The sequence below is a fragment of the Canis lupus genome, chromosome 13, assembly GCF_048164855.1.
Source record: "Canis lupus baileyi chromosome 13, mCanLup2.hap1, whole genome shotgun sequence".
Taxonomy (NCBI): Eukaryota; Metazoa; Chordata; class Mammalia; order Carnivora; family Canidae; genus Canis; species Canis lupus.
The window spans coordinates 36,473,429-36,491,176 of NC_132850.1; the positions used below are offsets into that span (position 1 = coordinate 36,473,429).

Consider the following 17,748-nt stretch of genomic DNA (forward strand, 5'->3'; position numbering starts at 1 on the left):
ATATCCTCAGATACATCTCCCTATATTCACCTGTTTCTTGTATACCTTTTTACCAAAGTCTTCATTGCCTGAAAGATGTATTTTAGTCTATAGATTTCTAATTGACCTAGAGAAAAAAAAAATCATATATATTTTTACTTAATTTAAAGCAATGTAGGGGATCCCTGGGTAGCTCAGCAGTTTAGTGCCTGCCTTTGGCCCAGGGTATGATCCTGGAGTCGCGGAATCGAGTCCCACATCAGACTCCCTGCATGGAGCCTGCTTCTCCCTCTGCCTGTGTCTCTGCCTCTCATTCTGTCTCTCATGAATAAATACATAAAATCTTTTAAAAATCAATCAATAAATAAAGCAGTGTAAAAGTACAAAGCTTGTGCATATTATGGGCTGCTATAAGTATGTATATTCCAGATTTATGATAGTGATTATTTAAAATTAGATGACTTAAATGAAACAGTTACTCAAGTATATATTATTTCTATTGGAAAAATACTTATATTTTCTTGAGATATTTGTTTCTGTGCAAGTAATTAGTGTCTGACTTGGGAAAAGAACTCATAATAATGACTTATTAAAAAAAATAATAATGACTTATTAAATAATGACTTATTAAAATGTATTTTAATATTAAAAATTAGTAAAAATTATTTTTCTTTTAAATTTTAAAGTTGGATTTTAAACTCTATACTTTGTTTTTAGGTTAGAGGAGTCCATATCTTTAAAAAAAAAAAAAGTCATTTCAGAAGACATGTATTACCTAAACTTAGCTCAGAATTTAATACCTAAGCACCATTATTTAGTTGCTAGATTTTTTTTTAACTATTTCACATTACTTGTTTAAATATCATAGTTTTTTAAGTTTTACTTTACAAAGAAGCTAGCATTTTATCTATTTTAGTAAACCTAAATTACTGATTAAAGTAATACATCTTTCTCTGGTCTGATGAATATCATTTTCTCGGTTTCTTTGTTGTAGGGATGTCTCAGTGTTGTTTGCCTTCATTAGTTTGCTCATTATGCTTCCTACTTGGTGGATTGTATCTTCCTGGCTGGTATGGGGAATGATTCTATTTATTTTTCTGATCATAAGAGCTTTGAGATTATGGAGGACAGCCAAACTACAAGTAACTCTAAAAAAATACCATGTCCATTTAGAAGATACAGCAACAAATAGCCGAGCTTTTACTAACCTTGTGAGAAAAGCTTTACGTCTTATTCAAGAAACTGAAGTCATTTCCAGAGGATTTACACTGTGAGTTCATTCTTCATTTTATTTTTAAAATAATCTTTTTCTACTCCATAAATTAGAATTTTATTACCTATTTTCATTTCTGTGTTGCATTTTTTTAAAAAGTAGGTTCCCCTTAGGCACTTACTAAAGTCTATTAACTGTGAAGGAATAAATACATTATATGCTGGATTTAATATGTAGTGTGATTCTGCTTATCTACTTTGAGAAACCGAAGAGCTTTGAGAATTATGATTATTTCTGTGTTATCATGTGATTATTTTATGAGATAATGTAGAGAGAGTGCCTCACATTGACCTAGCATGCAAAATTACCCAACAAATCTTTGTTTCCTTTACTCTCTGCCAGATGCTCTCTTTCCTCAGTTTAAACAATAGATGTATCGGACTTGAATTCATTCTGAAAAATTTTGACATGCATTAAGGATATTCCTTAGGTAAATGTTAGAAGATATTTTGGCACTAATACTCTCAGAATATCAGACAAATAATGATGTTTCACCTTCTCACAGGAAGTTAAATTAAATATTCTAGTCTATTCATAATTAAATATTAAGCTACCAGATATATAGGGTGTTTATTAAAAGGGTAGTTATATTTATTTATTGAGTACTATTTATGTTCCAAATACTGTGTTAGGTAATTTTACATATAACTAAAAGCATACAGTTACACATGGGAGAGCAATTGTTCAGATCTATTCCACCTGACTCTAGAGCTTGTTTCCAGCCCACTAGGCTACCTACTAACCACTAGCAAATAACAGTTGTACTGTACTATATGATGATTTATTTAACTCCTATAACCTTTGCAATATGTAGGTGGGAGAAAGTAAGTATATGGTGAAGAATAATAATTACTCTTAATTTTACTAATACCTGGAAAATCACATAAAGGGAGCACAGAAGAACCGTGGGTAGTCAACTCGTTCTTCACTTTGCCATTCTCTAGAATAACACTTAAATAGTACTGACAGGAAAACTGTCTATGGAAAATCATGACACAGGTAGTAGAAGAATCTCCAGTAGTCATCTCCTTCTTCACTCTGTTGCATTCTAGAACAGTGTTTAAACAATGCCAAGCCATGAAGGAGATTTTGTAATTTCCCTTTCTGCTTAATTCAAAATGTAATAGTTCTCTGTTAATTTTTGTCCTTCTATTATAGTTAAAGTCTGTTTGTTGGTAGAGAATAGCAAATATTAAGTTGTTTGAGCATCTTGATTTTAAAAGTTAAAAATAGCTCCTTTTCATTCTTGATTTGCACAGTATTTCATTGAGAAGATTGGTTAAGCAGAGTGGCTAGGTGTCCAGTTAATGTTTAGGCATATATAGGGGATTTTGTGCTTTTTGTCATTTTCCAACTTACATTAGAGAATTATGTATAGAATTGGCACAAAGAGCTAAAATAGGCCAGCTAGACAGGACTTACCACTAGATTACAACTCTGTTGACGTGCAGTCAGACAAAAGAAATGTTGGAAAAAATTGTTTCACTTATCTCCATCTAACTGGATAATGGATTGAGAAAAAATTATGAAGGATAATGAATCTTGAACCATAACGCTTTTAGAAATATTGTCATCTTTACAACTGATTTATTAGTAAAATGAAACTCAATAATAGTACCATAAATTGAAAACATGTGTTTTGTTCTGCCTCGATTTGTCATCTTTAGCAAGGAATTTAACCATTTTTTGTCTCATTTCGTTAATGTCTGAATGTATTTTAGTTTGATTTAATATTTTAAGAGTTTTGAGTTAGATAATCTTGTTTTGAAAATTTATGGTTATAGTATAAGAAATTTATAAATTTCAATATTTTGTTTTGTTACTAGGAAAGGTTACTGGTTAGGTGAAAAAACTATTATCTGATAACTATGTAATATGTAATTATTTTTTGTTTCATTAATAAAAGGATGATATTATATATCATTGTTGCAAATAGGTACTCCCCTTTTATCTTTTGGAAAGTGCTATAAAATGCATCTTCTTGAATAGCTTTGAGAGTAGCTCTGCTACTACCTAGTAACCCTTCCTTTGCCTTTCTACTTGCATTCCCCTGTTGGCCACTGGTCCTGTTATCTCTCTGCGTCCCCTACTTCATTTTGAGTAGGTAAGTGCCAGTGGCAGCAGGTGGGTAAGTCATTTTACCCTACTTTTATGAATGTACAGAATGTATTTCTATATAATATTTGATTGTTCTGTACAAGTGACCAAAAATATGATTAATGAACATATTAAATGCATATTAAGAATGTAAAAGTTTTTATAATTAAGGCTTTCATGCTTACTGTAGATATAGGTTTTAAAAACTGAATATAAAGTAGTACTGCTCTAGTATATTTTAACAAGTAGAGTGTCTATATCAAAAAGTTGCAATGTCTTACATAAGTATTCCTACATTTCTACTATATTTTGACTAAAATTTATTGTTTTCTCATATCAGAAGAAGCCTTTACTCTGAGATTTTAATTTTTCATTTGTCTTTTTTTTTGGTGGCTATACATGTATCAGAGAAATGACTATTTGTGAGACCTGAATTGGGATATTTACAGTCATTTTCTAATAAAAATCACAAAAAAGGATTTTTTTTCTAAGTTTAATAGAATTGTGGATTGAGGAAACAAAAACATTAGGACACCTGTACAGTTGTATCACATTTTACTTTTCAAGTTTGCTTGACAGGGTCAGTGCTGCTTGCCCATTTAATAAAGCTGGACAGCATCCCAGTCAGCATCTCATCGGTCTTCGGAAAGCTGTCTACAGAACTGTAAGAGCCAACTTTCAAGCAGCAAGGCTAGCTACCCTATATATGCTGAAAAAATATCCTTTTCTGTCTATATGTAAGAATAAATATGCTTCCAGAGTTGTGAATATAGATAGCATAGTTGCATCCTGTATAAGTTGAGTGTAAACTGAGATGCCTGTTTTAAAGCTAATTTCCATTATCACTTCTATTTTAAAACTGGAAAAGCATTCTAGAGGGAATAACAATAACAGACAGGAAGAAAGTTTTTCTGTTCTTGTGTGGCTCAGTTTCAACAAGGAAAAAACTTGAAGGCCCTCCCTTCACTTGTCTAAAGAATAAAGTCAGGAGAATCTGGCCTTGCTAGGTCTGACATTTTTAAGTTACTGGACCCAGCAAATATGCGTCATGACATGGGAATAAACTGGTAACAGGAAATCCTTCCCCTTTCATAAAAACAGAATCTCTCAAGTCAGATTGGTTAAGTTTAAATTTTGGCTGTATTGGTCACTGCCTAGCTGACCTCTAAGCAAGCTTCTTAACTTTCTGTACCTCACTTTATTCATTTTAAAAATGGCAATAACAGCATACTCTTCCTGACTCTTTTTTGTTGACATCAAATGAGTTAGTGCATGTAAAGTGCTTAGATATTGTCTGGTGTATAATAAACACTCAGAGACTGCATGACAGTAAGTCTGTCACTTAAATTTACTAAGTCAGGAAATTAGTTCTGTTTATCAGGAAATAAAGGTATATAGGATCTTTATTTCAGTTAAAATTCATAGATAATTTAAATTATGAGTAAATGGAATGCAAAAACACTACTTGTACCTTCAGTATTTGGGGTAAACTCTGTAAATGTTAAGTTTACAGAGTGCTTTATTATATCTTTATATATACCTTTCCAGCTAGGTCTTTTTATCTCCATTTTAGGAGAAAAACTAAATAAAATCTCCATTTTGTGTGATTTGCTTGGTGTTACACAACTGGTAAGAGGTGAAGTTGTGTCTTGACTGTAGGACTTATGACTTAAAATCTTTTCTATATATTTTTTAACTGTACAGTACTATAATACTTTGGAAATTGAAAGCATTTTAATTTTAGTCATGAATTTGTCCATTCAATTCCCTGCTACCTAAATACCTCTGCTCTGTGCTACAAAGACATAAAAACTTATATGCCCTACTTCTAAAGACTTGAGTGTACTTAATAGATAAGCTGGTGTTCATAATACAGTATAAGTGCTGAGGGTACCTTCCAACATAGCATGACATATACTTGGTCAGTAGGGTCAGAGAATGCTTTTAAGGACTTGACCTTGAGGATAATAAGTGTCTGCATTCCAAGTAGAATGAAGCAAAGATATGAAAATAGATAGAGATATGGTAGTGTGGCATGTGAACTTCAAGTAGTTACTCATTCAGTAAATGTTTTTGGAGAATAAACTCAGTGCCAAGCAATATGCCAGTCACTAAATTTATGGTGGTACACGTAATAGACATGATCCCTGCCTCAAGTTTCTTAACAGTTTAGTGAGGGGTAAGGGAGTAAAAGGGATAGCCTAATGAAGATTGCAAATTTGTGTTTCCTGTGCCATTTTCCTAGATAATAGAAACCTAGCAGTGAACAAGAAAGACAAAATCTTTGTACTCATGACTCTTACCTTCTAGTGGATTAGTGGATTAGATAATGAATAAAAAGTGAACAGATGAGATTTTCACATATCTATTATAGAGTAAAAAGCCCCAGCAGAGTAGGATAGAGAGTGATTGGTGGGTTACTGCTTTTGATTGGATCGTAGGGGAAGGTCTCACTAAGGAGTTGACATTTAAAAAGAGATTTGAATGAGGAGAAAGATCATGTTCTAATTTGATGGACCAGTGAGTAAAAAGATCTTGTGACAGGAGTTATTTTAGTGTGATTGAATATAGCAAGAAGGCCATCCTGACTAGAGAGCACAGTAGGTTGGGAGTTGGGGTATGAGATGAGATTCAGAGTAGTCAGGGACCAGAACATATTTACCACACAAGAAACCTTAAAGAATTAAAATAAAAAAGAATCCACCTATTATTTCTTTAAAAAGACCAATATAAACCCTTGGATGCCTGATCAAAGAGTAGAAATATACAAAGTTAGTAATGAGAACAGAGGTGTAACCATAGATAGGGAAGAAATTAAAATATGTATAAGGAGATAATATATACAACTTTGGGGCAGCAACTTTGAAAATGTAGGAGGAAATGGTTAATTTCTTATCAAAATACAGACCTTCAAAACTGACCTGGGAAGATTTCAAAAACTTAAAAGAGATTTGGTATGTGATAAAAAATAATCCATTTAAAAAAGAAAACACCTGGTTATATATAAACAATGGAAAACTTGCAGCTGTAAAAAAGTGATAAAGTTTTTGATGCACTACTGTGGAATGATACCCAAATTATGTTGTTGGGAAAAAAATGAGGTGTACAGAGCATTATTTATGCTATGCTTCCATTTGTGCATAACTGTGTGTGTGTGTAGCTTTTATATATATGTGGGAGATACATATATATTGTATATGATATATATCCCCACATACACATTTATATATTTGGATTTGCTTTTATGTATGCATGTATACATAATATCTTGAAAGATGCACAAGGATGTCTTGAGCAATACTAGTGAGAGTGATTGCTTTTGCCTTTGGCCAGGGAAATGAGGTGGCTAAGGGACAAGGGTAGAAGGCACTTTTTACTGTCCTCTTAATGCCTTATGAATTTTTTATACCTTATTAATTTTTAATCCTGTAGATATATTTACATGTTCAAAAACTAAATTGATAAAAGAAATTTTAACTATCAGATCCAGATGGTTTTTAAAGTTTTTTAAAAACTATTTCATCTTGTGCCGAGGCGGCCTGGGCTTCCTCTGGCTCTCTCCCCGGGGCAGCCGTGGGCCGGGAGGGCAGAGGCGCCTTGTCTTCCAGGCCTTTGCTGCCGTGGCTGCTCCTGGGCCCACCCGTGTGGCTCCCGGACATCACTTCTGCTAAAATAAATCCTAGTTCTTGTCCTGCCGGAAAAAAAAAAAAAAAAAAAAACTATTTCAGACCATAGAAAAGGTTAGGAAGCCTCCCCTACATCATTTTATTTATGAAGATTCTATAACTGCAGTACCAAAACACAAGTTACAAAGAATTAAAAATTAGACCAATCTCACAGATGGAGATACAAAATACTTAAATAGAATATTTATAGATTTACTATAGTACTATATTAAAATATTGTTATATGACCAGATAGGAGTATGCTAGAAATATAAAAATAGTTCAGTATCAGGAATTGTATGGATATAATTCTTTACAAAAACTGTTGAAGGGGGGCTGGTACCTGGGTGCCTCAGTCAGTTAAGCATCTGACTCTTGATTTCGGCTCAGGTCATGATCTCGGTTGTGAGATCAAGGCCCTATCAGGTTCCATGCTGGGAGCATCTAGCCCAGCATGGAGCCTTGGAGCCTTACTTAAGATTTCCTCTTTCCCTCTGTTCCACCCGCCCCCCCACCACCACCCACAAAAACCTTAAATTAAAAACAGCAACAAAACAAAATCTCTTGAAGGGGAAAAATATCACATAGTAAATTTGATAGATGCCCATGAGGAAGAGGAAAGCAGAAACAGAACAGTAGTCTGTGTGGAACAACTTAAATACAACAGGCTTAGTGCTAATGATGTTCTGCGGGGTGCACACTGCAAAGAAGAGATGTTTCCTAGAGCATAGTCAGGCCCTCAGCCATGATTACAGTAAAGTACAGGATACAGTTTCTAAAGGTACTGGTCAGAAATAACGAAGTTAGCACTTTAGCACTTGTAAAGAGTTGAACTTTTAATTATTTAGATAGATGTAAAGATACTTTATTCACAAGTATCCTGTAAGATACCAGAGGTATGTTAATATAGTAGATTTTGAGATTGTTTTTGTTTTGTTTTTTTTAATGGGCATTCATCACCTCAAGTCACAGTTCAGAATAAAGATTAGTAATCTTTGATGGTTTTACTGTACCCTTTATACTTTTAATGAAAAGGCTTTGTTGATTGCCTTAACCTAATTTAACCTACCCCCTGAACTCTGAGAGTGACAATGTAACCAACTACATCTGTGTGGTGCCTTTTAAGGAGCTGGGCCTGGGACTTAGTGAAGAGCAGATTTCAGAAGAGGAAGCCCATAATCTTACAGATGGCTTTAGCCTGCCTGCTTTGAAGGTAATCTGTCTGTGGAGCGGAAGGGCTGACCAAAAGATAGATTGTACCTGTGCTATATTAATGTAAATGGCTAAATACTATCATCATAATATATCCTTCTTGATGTTTGTGAAGCTGTCTTTAAGAGTTGAGAGCATCATGAAGATTGGATGAGGTGATCCTTATATTTTGATATCAAAATACCTAAAATTCTTATTAAAAGCATTTCTTGCCTTAAATCAGAGTTTATAGATAAGTGATTTTACATTAATAGAAAACCAATATGAATGATTTTATGACTATTTGTTTTAACAAACTTGGGTAAAGAACTCTGAAGATCAAAATCTTTCCTTGGAAAATCTGCCTAAAATGATCTATTTGACTATATAAAAATTAACTTTTAAGTTAAAAAATTGCAGTGATTTTTAACAAGGATAGATACAAATCTTTCTACATAAAGAGTACCATGGTATATGAAGCCTAGACCAGTTATGTCAGGTGCATAAACTGGTTCACAAAGGAACAAATAGAAATGGCCGATAAATACAAAACTTTAAATCTCATTAGCAATAGGTAGATATTTTGCTAAGGATCTTAAAAGTTGGTAATAGGGATCCCTGGGTGGCGCAGCGGTTTGGCGCCTGCCTTTGGCCCAGGGCGCGATCCTGGAGACCCGGGATCGAATCCCACGTCGGGCTCCCGGTGCATGGAGCCTGCTTCTCCCTCTGCCTGTGTCTCTGCCTCTCTCTCTGTGACTATCATAAATAAATAAAAATAAATAAATTAAAAAAAAAAAAGTTGGTAATAGTTGTTATCTATGAAGATCAGAGAGACCTAACAATAAAAGAGACCTTTTAATAAAAGTATAAATTGGTTCACTTTAGCAGTTAGTATCAATCTTCAGAAAGATACATACTCTTCAGTAATCTTAAAGATTTATCTAAGTAATCAAAATATACTCTAGGTAGGTTCATGGTATTCCTACAACGATAAATATTGGAAACAAAAGTTCAGTGATATAAGATTAATGATGATTTATGGTACATTCTTTGAAATGAGTAGTAGAAAAATTTTAAGATGGAAAAAACAAAATAAAAGCAAGTTACAAAAACCATGTGTTTGGTAAGATTCTAGTAGTGGTTTTAAATAGTCAGTCCCAGTGTCTTTAGATTCCTTCTCAGTATTTAGCAAACACCACTTAGATATCTCTTTGTTTCTAATCTTAAGAACTTCACTTGATACCCATGAAAGCCCGTGCAAGTGTAGTTGACAGCATACATACCAAGATCCATTTTGTTTTGAGACTGCATTGATCTCTGTATCTTTAAAATTTTCAGATTCACATAAATATTCTAATTCTTTTGGTTTTCTTTTTTCCTTTACTATTACTTGAAATTTGCCTTGATTTATTCTTACCACCTTTCTATCCCATTTCAATAAATGGCGGCACACAACTTATTAAGCTAGAAACCTGGATACCATCCTTCTTATCTTTTTACCCCTGTATCCAGTTTGTCAATAGATTCTTGTGTCTGTTTGACCTTGAAAATGTTTAAACCCATCCATTATATCCCTTCCTGCCCATCTTCATTCTAGCCCTCATCATTTCTTACCTAGGTTACTGCAATAATTTTCTTACTGGTTTCCTTGATTCCCTAAAGTTGTTCGTAATGCAGTTTAACTTAGGGACACCTGAGTGGCTCAGTCAGTTAAGTGTCTGCCTTCTGCTCAAGTCATGTCTCAGGGTCCTGGGTCTGAGCCCTGCGTCAGGCTCCATGCTCTGTGAGGAGTCTGCTTCTGCCTTTCCCTCCCCCACTATGCCCTCTCATGCTCACAGTCTTTCTCAAATAAATAAAAATCTTAAAGTTGTTTTACAAATTAAACTAACTTTACTACTTTGGCTTTTGCTTTTATCTTGACACGTAAGTAATCCATAACCAAACTCAATGATTGTGTTGCTTTATTACCAGGAATATCAGTCTCTGCAAGAAGCTTTATCTTGAGGTCCATAGAGTTTATAAACTACTGAAAACCTCTGTATAATGTTCAAAAACAGTGTTTTGCCACCTTGTATAGTTGTCATTGTACCCAGATAAAGAATTTAAAAACGGATTTTGTAAGTCAAATTTTAAAGGAAAATTCTCTCCCTAAAGGACAACATTAATTAAAGCTTTTTAAAAAAATATAGTGAAAGATGTTTTACAAATAAATCAGGGCCTTTTGTTTCCCTTTGTAATTTTTAGTGTGTCTATAAAGAAAATACCTTTTGGATTTAGATTTTATTGTTCACATATCTTCTCTCAGAAAAACTTAGCAAGTGGTATACCTTTAAACAAAAAAAAACTACTCTTTGTTGTGCCCAAGGCAATGTATATGGAATATTAAGTATAATAGAATCCTTATCTCTCTTTTCTTTGTTCAAATTTTTAACTAGGTTTTTTCATCTAGTTTTTTCATTTAGGTTTTTTAAAGTATTTTTCCTGCTTTAAAAAAAAATCCCCATTTTGTGAAAATGCTTTAAATCATTAAAGCATTTAAAAAATGCTTTAAATGCTATTTGCCCATAAGCAGTGGTTATGCTGTTATCCAGAGCCACTTCCCTATCCAAACAACAAATGGGAAAAAATGTATATTTCTTAGTTTTGTTTAACTGGAGAATGTAGTAGTGATTCAATAATGATTTAAGCTATGCCAACTTAACTCTTTCCATTGCTGTGGCCCAAACTCCATCATCCTTGATAACACTTTACTCTCATAAACCGTCTGTCAAGAGATTGTCTTTGTTCTATTTTTATGGTATATCCAGAGTCTCACTATCGCTCTCCTCTTAGCCACTAACCAGTGTCGTACAAGCTACCTTTAACTCTCACCTGGATTATTGTAGTAACCTTCTGACTGTTCAGAACCCTTCAGCGGCTCCCCATTTTTCTTAGAATAAAAGCCAGTTATTTCAGGGACTTCATTGCTTACCATGCTTCCCTTACTTATTGTACCCAGCCATACTGACCTTACTGTTCTTCAGATATGCCACATACTGTATACTCCTACTACAGGACTTGGCACTTGAACCTCCTGCTTCCTGTAACTCTCTTCCCTGTTAATAGTCCCATGGCTCAATTCCTTCAGATGACACTTTTTTAGAGACCTTTTTGGCCACCCCATCTTTCCCTCCTTCTGCCTCTCTCCCTTTCCCTCTCCCTATGTATACACACATTCACTATTCCCCTTCTCTGCTGTGTTTTTTCCCATAGCTCATCAGCCAAGAAACTATCTTTTACTTGTTAGAATCTTTTGCTACCCCTGCCACCTGAATATAATTCCATCAAGAACAGGATTTTGGGGGCACCTGGATAGCTCAGTGGTTGAGCATCTGCCTTTGGCTCAGGTCGTGATCCCAGGGTCCTGGGATCAAGTCCTGCCTCAGGCTCCCTGCATGGAGCCTGCTTCTCCCTCTGCCTATGTCTCTGTTTCTCTCTCTGTGTATCTCTCATGAATAAATAAATAAAACCTTAAAAAAAAAGAATTTTTTTTTCAGTTTTGTACTCTGTCATATTATCAACACCTAGAACATTATCAATATCTAGGTGCTCAAGATTTTGCTGAATGATCAAATAAAAGACTAAAGAAAATAATTGCAGTCACAAAATTATTAAATAAGAAGACTTGGGAGGTAAGCTGTTTATATAAATTCAAGAATTCCTAGATAGTGTGTCTTTAGCAGTTTAGAAATTTGACTTTGCTCAGTTAAAAAAAGCAAGTTAATAGTAAAATAGGTTCATATTAAATACATTAATTGTATAACTTAAAGTTCATTTACTAAAGCAATCAAAGTAATATCTACTTCTACGGCTGTGAAAAATTAAAATCTGAATTATCCAAGTGTTCATTTATCTTTTTGTTGTCCACTCTTACTCATACTAGATTGCTTCCTCATGTATTTGTTTATTTGTGGGATATTGTCCACATCTTGAACAGTACTACATCTGGAGAAATCCTTTGTTGATTCAGGGTGTATCTCTCAAGAGTGGATTTTGCAGTTTCTCGTGCCAGACATTCAGAGTTATGAACACTTGGGACTGATTTTTATGTTATTTCTTAGCTATTCCCTAGACCAAAATGATATAATTTTGAACCCAAAATTTTGGATGCATCACTGATTCATTTCTTTGGACTTCCATAGGTCCATTATTCCTACTGTCTTCTTTTCTACTTTGTGTAAAATTTTTAAGTAATGCATCAAGGAATATTCATTTTTAATAAGTGTATCTCGTTATCAACACTTCTTTTCTAGGATAGAACTATTCTAAAATACATACTGGTGTTACATGCTATATTTATATTAGAAGTTCTCACATACTATGACTACATAACTCAATCTAACATTCTTGGCTACTCTTCAGGATTAGTTCAAACTCAGCTATACTCATTACTTAGGATAAAGTGGGAAATTTAACCAGAAGTTAAGATAAACAAATTTATGTTTGTTTTGAATTTTGACAATTTTTTTTATTGATGTAGTCCCTTTTTCTTTTTAGGTCTTGTTTCAACTCTGGGTGGCACAGAGTTCGGAGTTCTTCAGACGGTTAGCCCTACTACTTTCTACAACTAATTCACCTCCCAGGCCCTTACTTACTCCAGCACTTTTGCCTCATCGTATTTTATCTGATGTGACTCAAGGTCTACCTCATGCTCATTCTGCCTGCTTGGAAGAGCTTAAGCGCAGCTATGAGTTTTATCGGTACTTTGAAACTCAGCACCAGTCCGTAGTACCCCAACGTCTATCCAAAACTCAACAGAAGTCAAGAGAACTGAATAACGTTCACACAGCAGTACGCAGCTTGCAACTCCATCTCAAAGCATTACTGAATGAGTAAGTTTAGAAGCCAAATAAGAAAATGTCCCCATGATTAGCAAGCTTCATTCTGGCTGTTGGCTTGTGTCATAGCTAGAAAGCAGCAGCAAAATTGAGACATGCAGCATGGAGGATGGTTTATAGCTATTAATGTAGCAGAGAAAGAATGATTCTAAGTTCTATAATTTGGGGGAGTCATTTATAGTATTAACTTTGTCTGATTTCAACAGAAAACCTAGAAACCTAAGACAAAAGCAGGTGTTCATTCTGTTTGAGAGCTGAAATGGAGATGTTAACAAAGATTGAGCTTGTTTTAACTCTTTAATTAGGGCTCTTAACCTGGAGCCTACAATTTAAGGAACATAGCTGCCAGCCCTGGAACAGTAAGTTATAAAGGTATTGGTATATATATAGCTGAATAATAATATATATATAGCTGAAGAATAATATATTACAATTTTTAAAAATAAATTATAGCAGGTTTGGATATTTTCTGAACCAGAGGACACATTTTTTGGCCCAAGTTGAATAGTAAAATGCAGGGTCCATAGTTTATATTTGTTTTTCTTCTACTTGGCCTGGTATTATTGGTACTCTGCCTTGGTCAGATGTAGGATCCATTCAGTCCAGTGACATTTTTCTGTAACAGATACTTCTAATATATGACTGAATCAAATGATGGTTGGGGTCATGTTGTGTTGGTAATCAGGGAAAGGCATGGGAATTCAGTGAGTTGATGAGATTATAGTTGATGTACTTGATCCTGGAAATCTCTACTTGAGGGGACAACAAATGTTGGGTATATGTCAGAGAAAAATTTTCAGTGGAAGTGCCGTATTGGGCACAGCCAGAGTCTCTAAAGAATTGACTTTTGGCAATAGCATCAGAACTACATAGGACTTAGTAGAATGCATTAGAGTGAGGGAAGATGGCTCAGGGAAGAAAAAGGCTACACTGGATGGACATGGAAAAGAGGGGCTTTGTGCCTGGGGCAGATTGTGGATTACGCATGGGAAGGATGTCTCCTGTTTAAAAATGAAATATTCTATATATGGTACTATATGTTGCCTTTCAAACAGAGTATACCAGTCACAAACCAGATCTGATTTGCTCTGCGGCACTGCTGCACACAATTTTTAAAAGCGTTATCTAAACATTTGTTTTGTGTGTCACTCCTCATTCTCACTCATCCCCTCTGCTCTTCCTAGTATGGACACTAGGGCATTAACCCTTTTACTGTTCTCTCTGCCTCTAGAGTGCTCACTACCAAATTAATGTTTCTGAGGCATACATTTGCTTTCTCAACCAGAAATCTTCACTGGTTTCAGAGTATAGCAGCATGGACCAAAGTATGTATAAAATAGTCTGTTGAAATGATTTGCTATAACCTAATTATAGTCTGCCTTTCTATTTCTCACTCCTTCAGTCCAAATAAACTGCATAATGCCTTTTCCCATGTACCATTTAGAATGACCTTCTTCATTTTGGTACATGTTAAAATTTTATCCATCCTTCAGTGCTTCCTCAGAAGTACCTCTTCCTTAGCTGTTCCCTGTCTGTACCCGTAGCTGGTAACAACTTCCTCCTCTTCTGAATTCTTGTACCATGGTCTTTATCTTTCTGTGGTATTACACTTTTGTGCTTAGATTCAGTCCAGACTTACAGCTTCCCAGCTGCATAACTCTAGGCAAGCTGCTTCAACTCTCTGGACCTAATTCCTCATCTGTAAAATGCAAGTAAAATGTTAGCTATAATTTTTATGTTATTATATTTATACATATATATGCCTAATCTCCCTGATTCTGTTCTGTTTCCTATTAAATATGAAATGAGCTTAATTTATCCTCTCAGTTCATAAGTGGCCTCATATATGTAAAAGAAATTCTGTTAAATAAATAGGTGATACTCTTTAATAGGTGATACTTTTTATAAGCTTTTAAAAACATTGTGGCAAAATACACATAACATTAAATTTACCATTTTTAGGCATACATTTCAGTGGCATTAGGTACGTATACATTTTTGTGCAACCATTATCACCTTCCATCTCCAGAACTCTTTTCATCTTATAAGCTTATTACTTAAATAAGCTTTGTGAATTATAAATTATTAATTTAATATTTTAGAAATCCATTTCTGTTTTTATTACTCAGGGTAATAATTCTTGAAGATGAACTTGAAAAACTTGTTTGTACTAAAGAAACACAAGAACTAGTATCAGAATCTTATCAAATCCTAGAACAGAAGTTAAAGTTGATTCAGCCCCATGTTCAGGCAAGCAACAATTGCTGGGAAGAGGCCATTTCTCAAGTGGACCGACTACTACGAAGAAACACAGATAGAAAAGGTACCAGTGAGAGCTTTCCTTCATGTACATCTATCATACATGGTTACTCTAGTCCAGTAAGATTTTGTTAGGTGGATTTCTTATCTCTATGATGTAAGTGACTTGACAAAATTTAGCTTACTGAAAGAAATGTTGAACTTGTACATACAAATTGACACTGAATATAGTCTGGCCTTATTTTGTAAACAAATTAATATGATTTGAAAGTTCTCTGAATCCTTAGCTCCTTTTTAAAAAACTTAATGAAAGGACAGATTTTAATAAGTGTTTTCCATTATTAGAACTTCTAGAAACTCTTTTCCAGTTAGTGTAGTAATGAGTTTGATAGTTAGGGGCCAGAAATGGAGTCTTGCTTTTAAGGTAAAATATGTCAGAAATTCAGAAATAGTAAACCAATGCTATGATAGGCGGTACTGTGTATTTGTGCAAATACTGTGTATTTGTTATTAAGGGTCTGAAATATGTTAAGTGCCATTATTAAATGGTGACATCGGAATGCCTTGTGTTGCTGGGCAAAAGGGCAATCTTGAAATCTTCTGCAAAATGGCTTTCATTTGACCCAGACTTTATATTAGTTTTTACTAATTTCACTAATTCACTGTAAATATTTCGCATATTAATTTTTAAATTTGTGCTATAAACAGTACCATGTTTATCCCTTGAACCTTTATGATAATCAGATATATATGTGTAGAAATTGTATTGCTGCCAAAGATAATTAATGCTTTATCATCCTGTTAGTCATTGTTTTGTTTACAGCTAGATCTGTAATACTTTAATGTCATTAAGAAGCTGAATAAGTCTTTACATAGTGAAAGTTAACTTTTTTCAAAGGAAATGTTAACATGCTAATTACTGATGGATGCATCACTAATAGATTTCCTTTATATCTAAAATCTAAATGGCTTCCAAAAAATAAATAAATAAAATAAAATGTAAATGGCTAGTAAATTTTTTCTTCAGAGGGTAAATCTGCCAGGGGGTATAGCTCAGGGGTAGAGCATTTGACTGCAGAGGGTAAATTTGCCAATGATTTTTAATATATGCAAATATTTATGCATGTTAAACTTTTTGATATGACAAGTCTAGAACTTTTGAGTGCATTTTCTTTTTTTTTTTCAAGTTTTTATTTAAATTCCAGTTAGTTTCTTGAGCACATTTTCTTTAAATGGAAACACTCAGAAATGACTGGGAATTAAGAGATACATCCCATTTATTCCTCCCCTTAGCATACTCTGAGATGGTAAATTGTAGCAGTCACTTGAACATGATTGTTAAAACTGTCTCCAAAACATTGGGCAAGTGATAAGCCATGATGTTCTGCATATGCGGCTTTTGCTTATAGGTGATAATGATACTAATTAAGATATAAGTCATTGGCAAACTTTTCTCACTAAAATGTTCATAGTAGCCATGGCTATGTGACTTTGAATAAAATATTTGTATGATTTTTTTAAGAAGCAGGTGCTTTGGGCAGCCCAGGTGGCTCAGCGGTTTAGCGCCGCCTTCAGCCCAGGGTGTAATCCCAGAGACCCGGGATCGAGTCCCACGTCAGGCTCCCTACATGGAGCCTGCTTCTCCTACTGCCTGTGTCTCTGCTTGTGTCTCTGCCTCTCTTTCTCTCTCTCTGTGTCTCTCATTAATAAATAAATAATTAAAAAAAAAAAGCAGGTGCTTTAGTTAGTTCTTAGCTCTTTTTAAGTTATTTCAAGACTGCAGAAATGACACAAGATAGTTCAAAGTAGCCTTCTTCACCCATATTCCTCAGTTGACATTCTACCACATTTGCCATACCTCTCTCAGTATCTGTCTATAAATTCTTTTGGTGGTATTATTCTGAACCATTTTGAGAGTAAGATGCAGACATGAGATCCCATTACCCCTAAATCTTCTGTTTGCACTTTTGAAAAAAGAGCATTCTCCTACCTACCTACAATATACCATCAAAATCAGGACATGAGCATTGATCTAATATTGCTCTCTAATCCACAGATCCCATTCTAATCTCACTAATTGATCCAATGGTAATTTTACATGCCCAGATCCAGATCACACATGGCATTTAGCTTTTATGTTCTTTATTCTACTTTAGCCTTTTTTTGTCTTTCATAATAAGAATTTTATTTAAAAAAATATCCTGAGATTATATAAGTTTTTTCCCACTATTAAGCATATATGTCCCATATGCCCCACTAGGATCATTTCACATATTTATTTAAGAGATATAAAAAAGTAATGTTCAAAAAAATGTAATGTTCACATGAAAACCTATAAACAAATGTTTATAGTGACTTTATTCATAATCACTAAAAGCTAGAAGCAGTCCAAGTGTCCTTCAGCTGA

At 34.3% G+C, this 17,748-nt stretch overlaps 1 protein-coding gene and 1 long non-coding RNA gene across 9 annotated transcripts in view; one reads left to right on the forward strand and one right to left on the reverse strand.

The window, feature by feature from the left end:
- Window positions 1–2,560, reverse strand: part of LOC140602897 (uncharacterized) — a 35,048-nt gene extending 32,488 nt beyond the window's left edge. Inside the window, exon 1 of one of the 2 annotated variants that reach the window (XR_012005876.1) lies at window positions 2,124–2,560. This is a non-coding gene — a long non-coding RNA (uncharacterized lncRNA). The remainder of the gene's footprint in view (window positions 1–2,123) is intronic. The other variant, XR_012005875.1, reaches the window with a different exon arrangement.
- Window positions 1–17,748, forward strand: part of VEZT (vezatin, adherens junctions transmembrane protein) — a 74,011-nt gene that overhangs the window by 39,331 nt on the left and 16,932 nt on the right. For 4 of the 7 annotated variants that reach the window (XR_012005855.1, XR_012005856.1, XM_072773128.1 and 1 more), the window contains 5 exons: window positions 974–1,249; window positions 3,917–4,066; window positions 8,080–8,227; window positions 12,742–13,076; window positions 15,212–15,405. Coding sequence is in view for 4 of the 7 variants with exons in the window: in XM_072773128.1 (XP_072629229.1) it covers window positions 974–1,249; window positions 3,917–4,066; window positions 8,080–8,227; window positions 12,742–13,076; window positions 15,212–15,405 (1,103 nt within the window). In the remaining 3 variants the exon portion in view is untranslated. The remainder of the gene's footprint in view (window positions 1–973; window positions 1,250–3,916; window positions 4,067–8,079; window positions 8,228–12,741; window positions 13,077–15,211; window positions 15,406–17,748) is intronic. The other 3 variants (XR_012005857.1, XM_072773127.1, XM_072773129.1) reach the window with 1 other exon arrangement.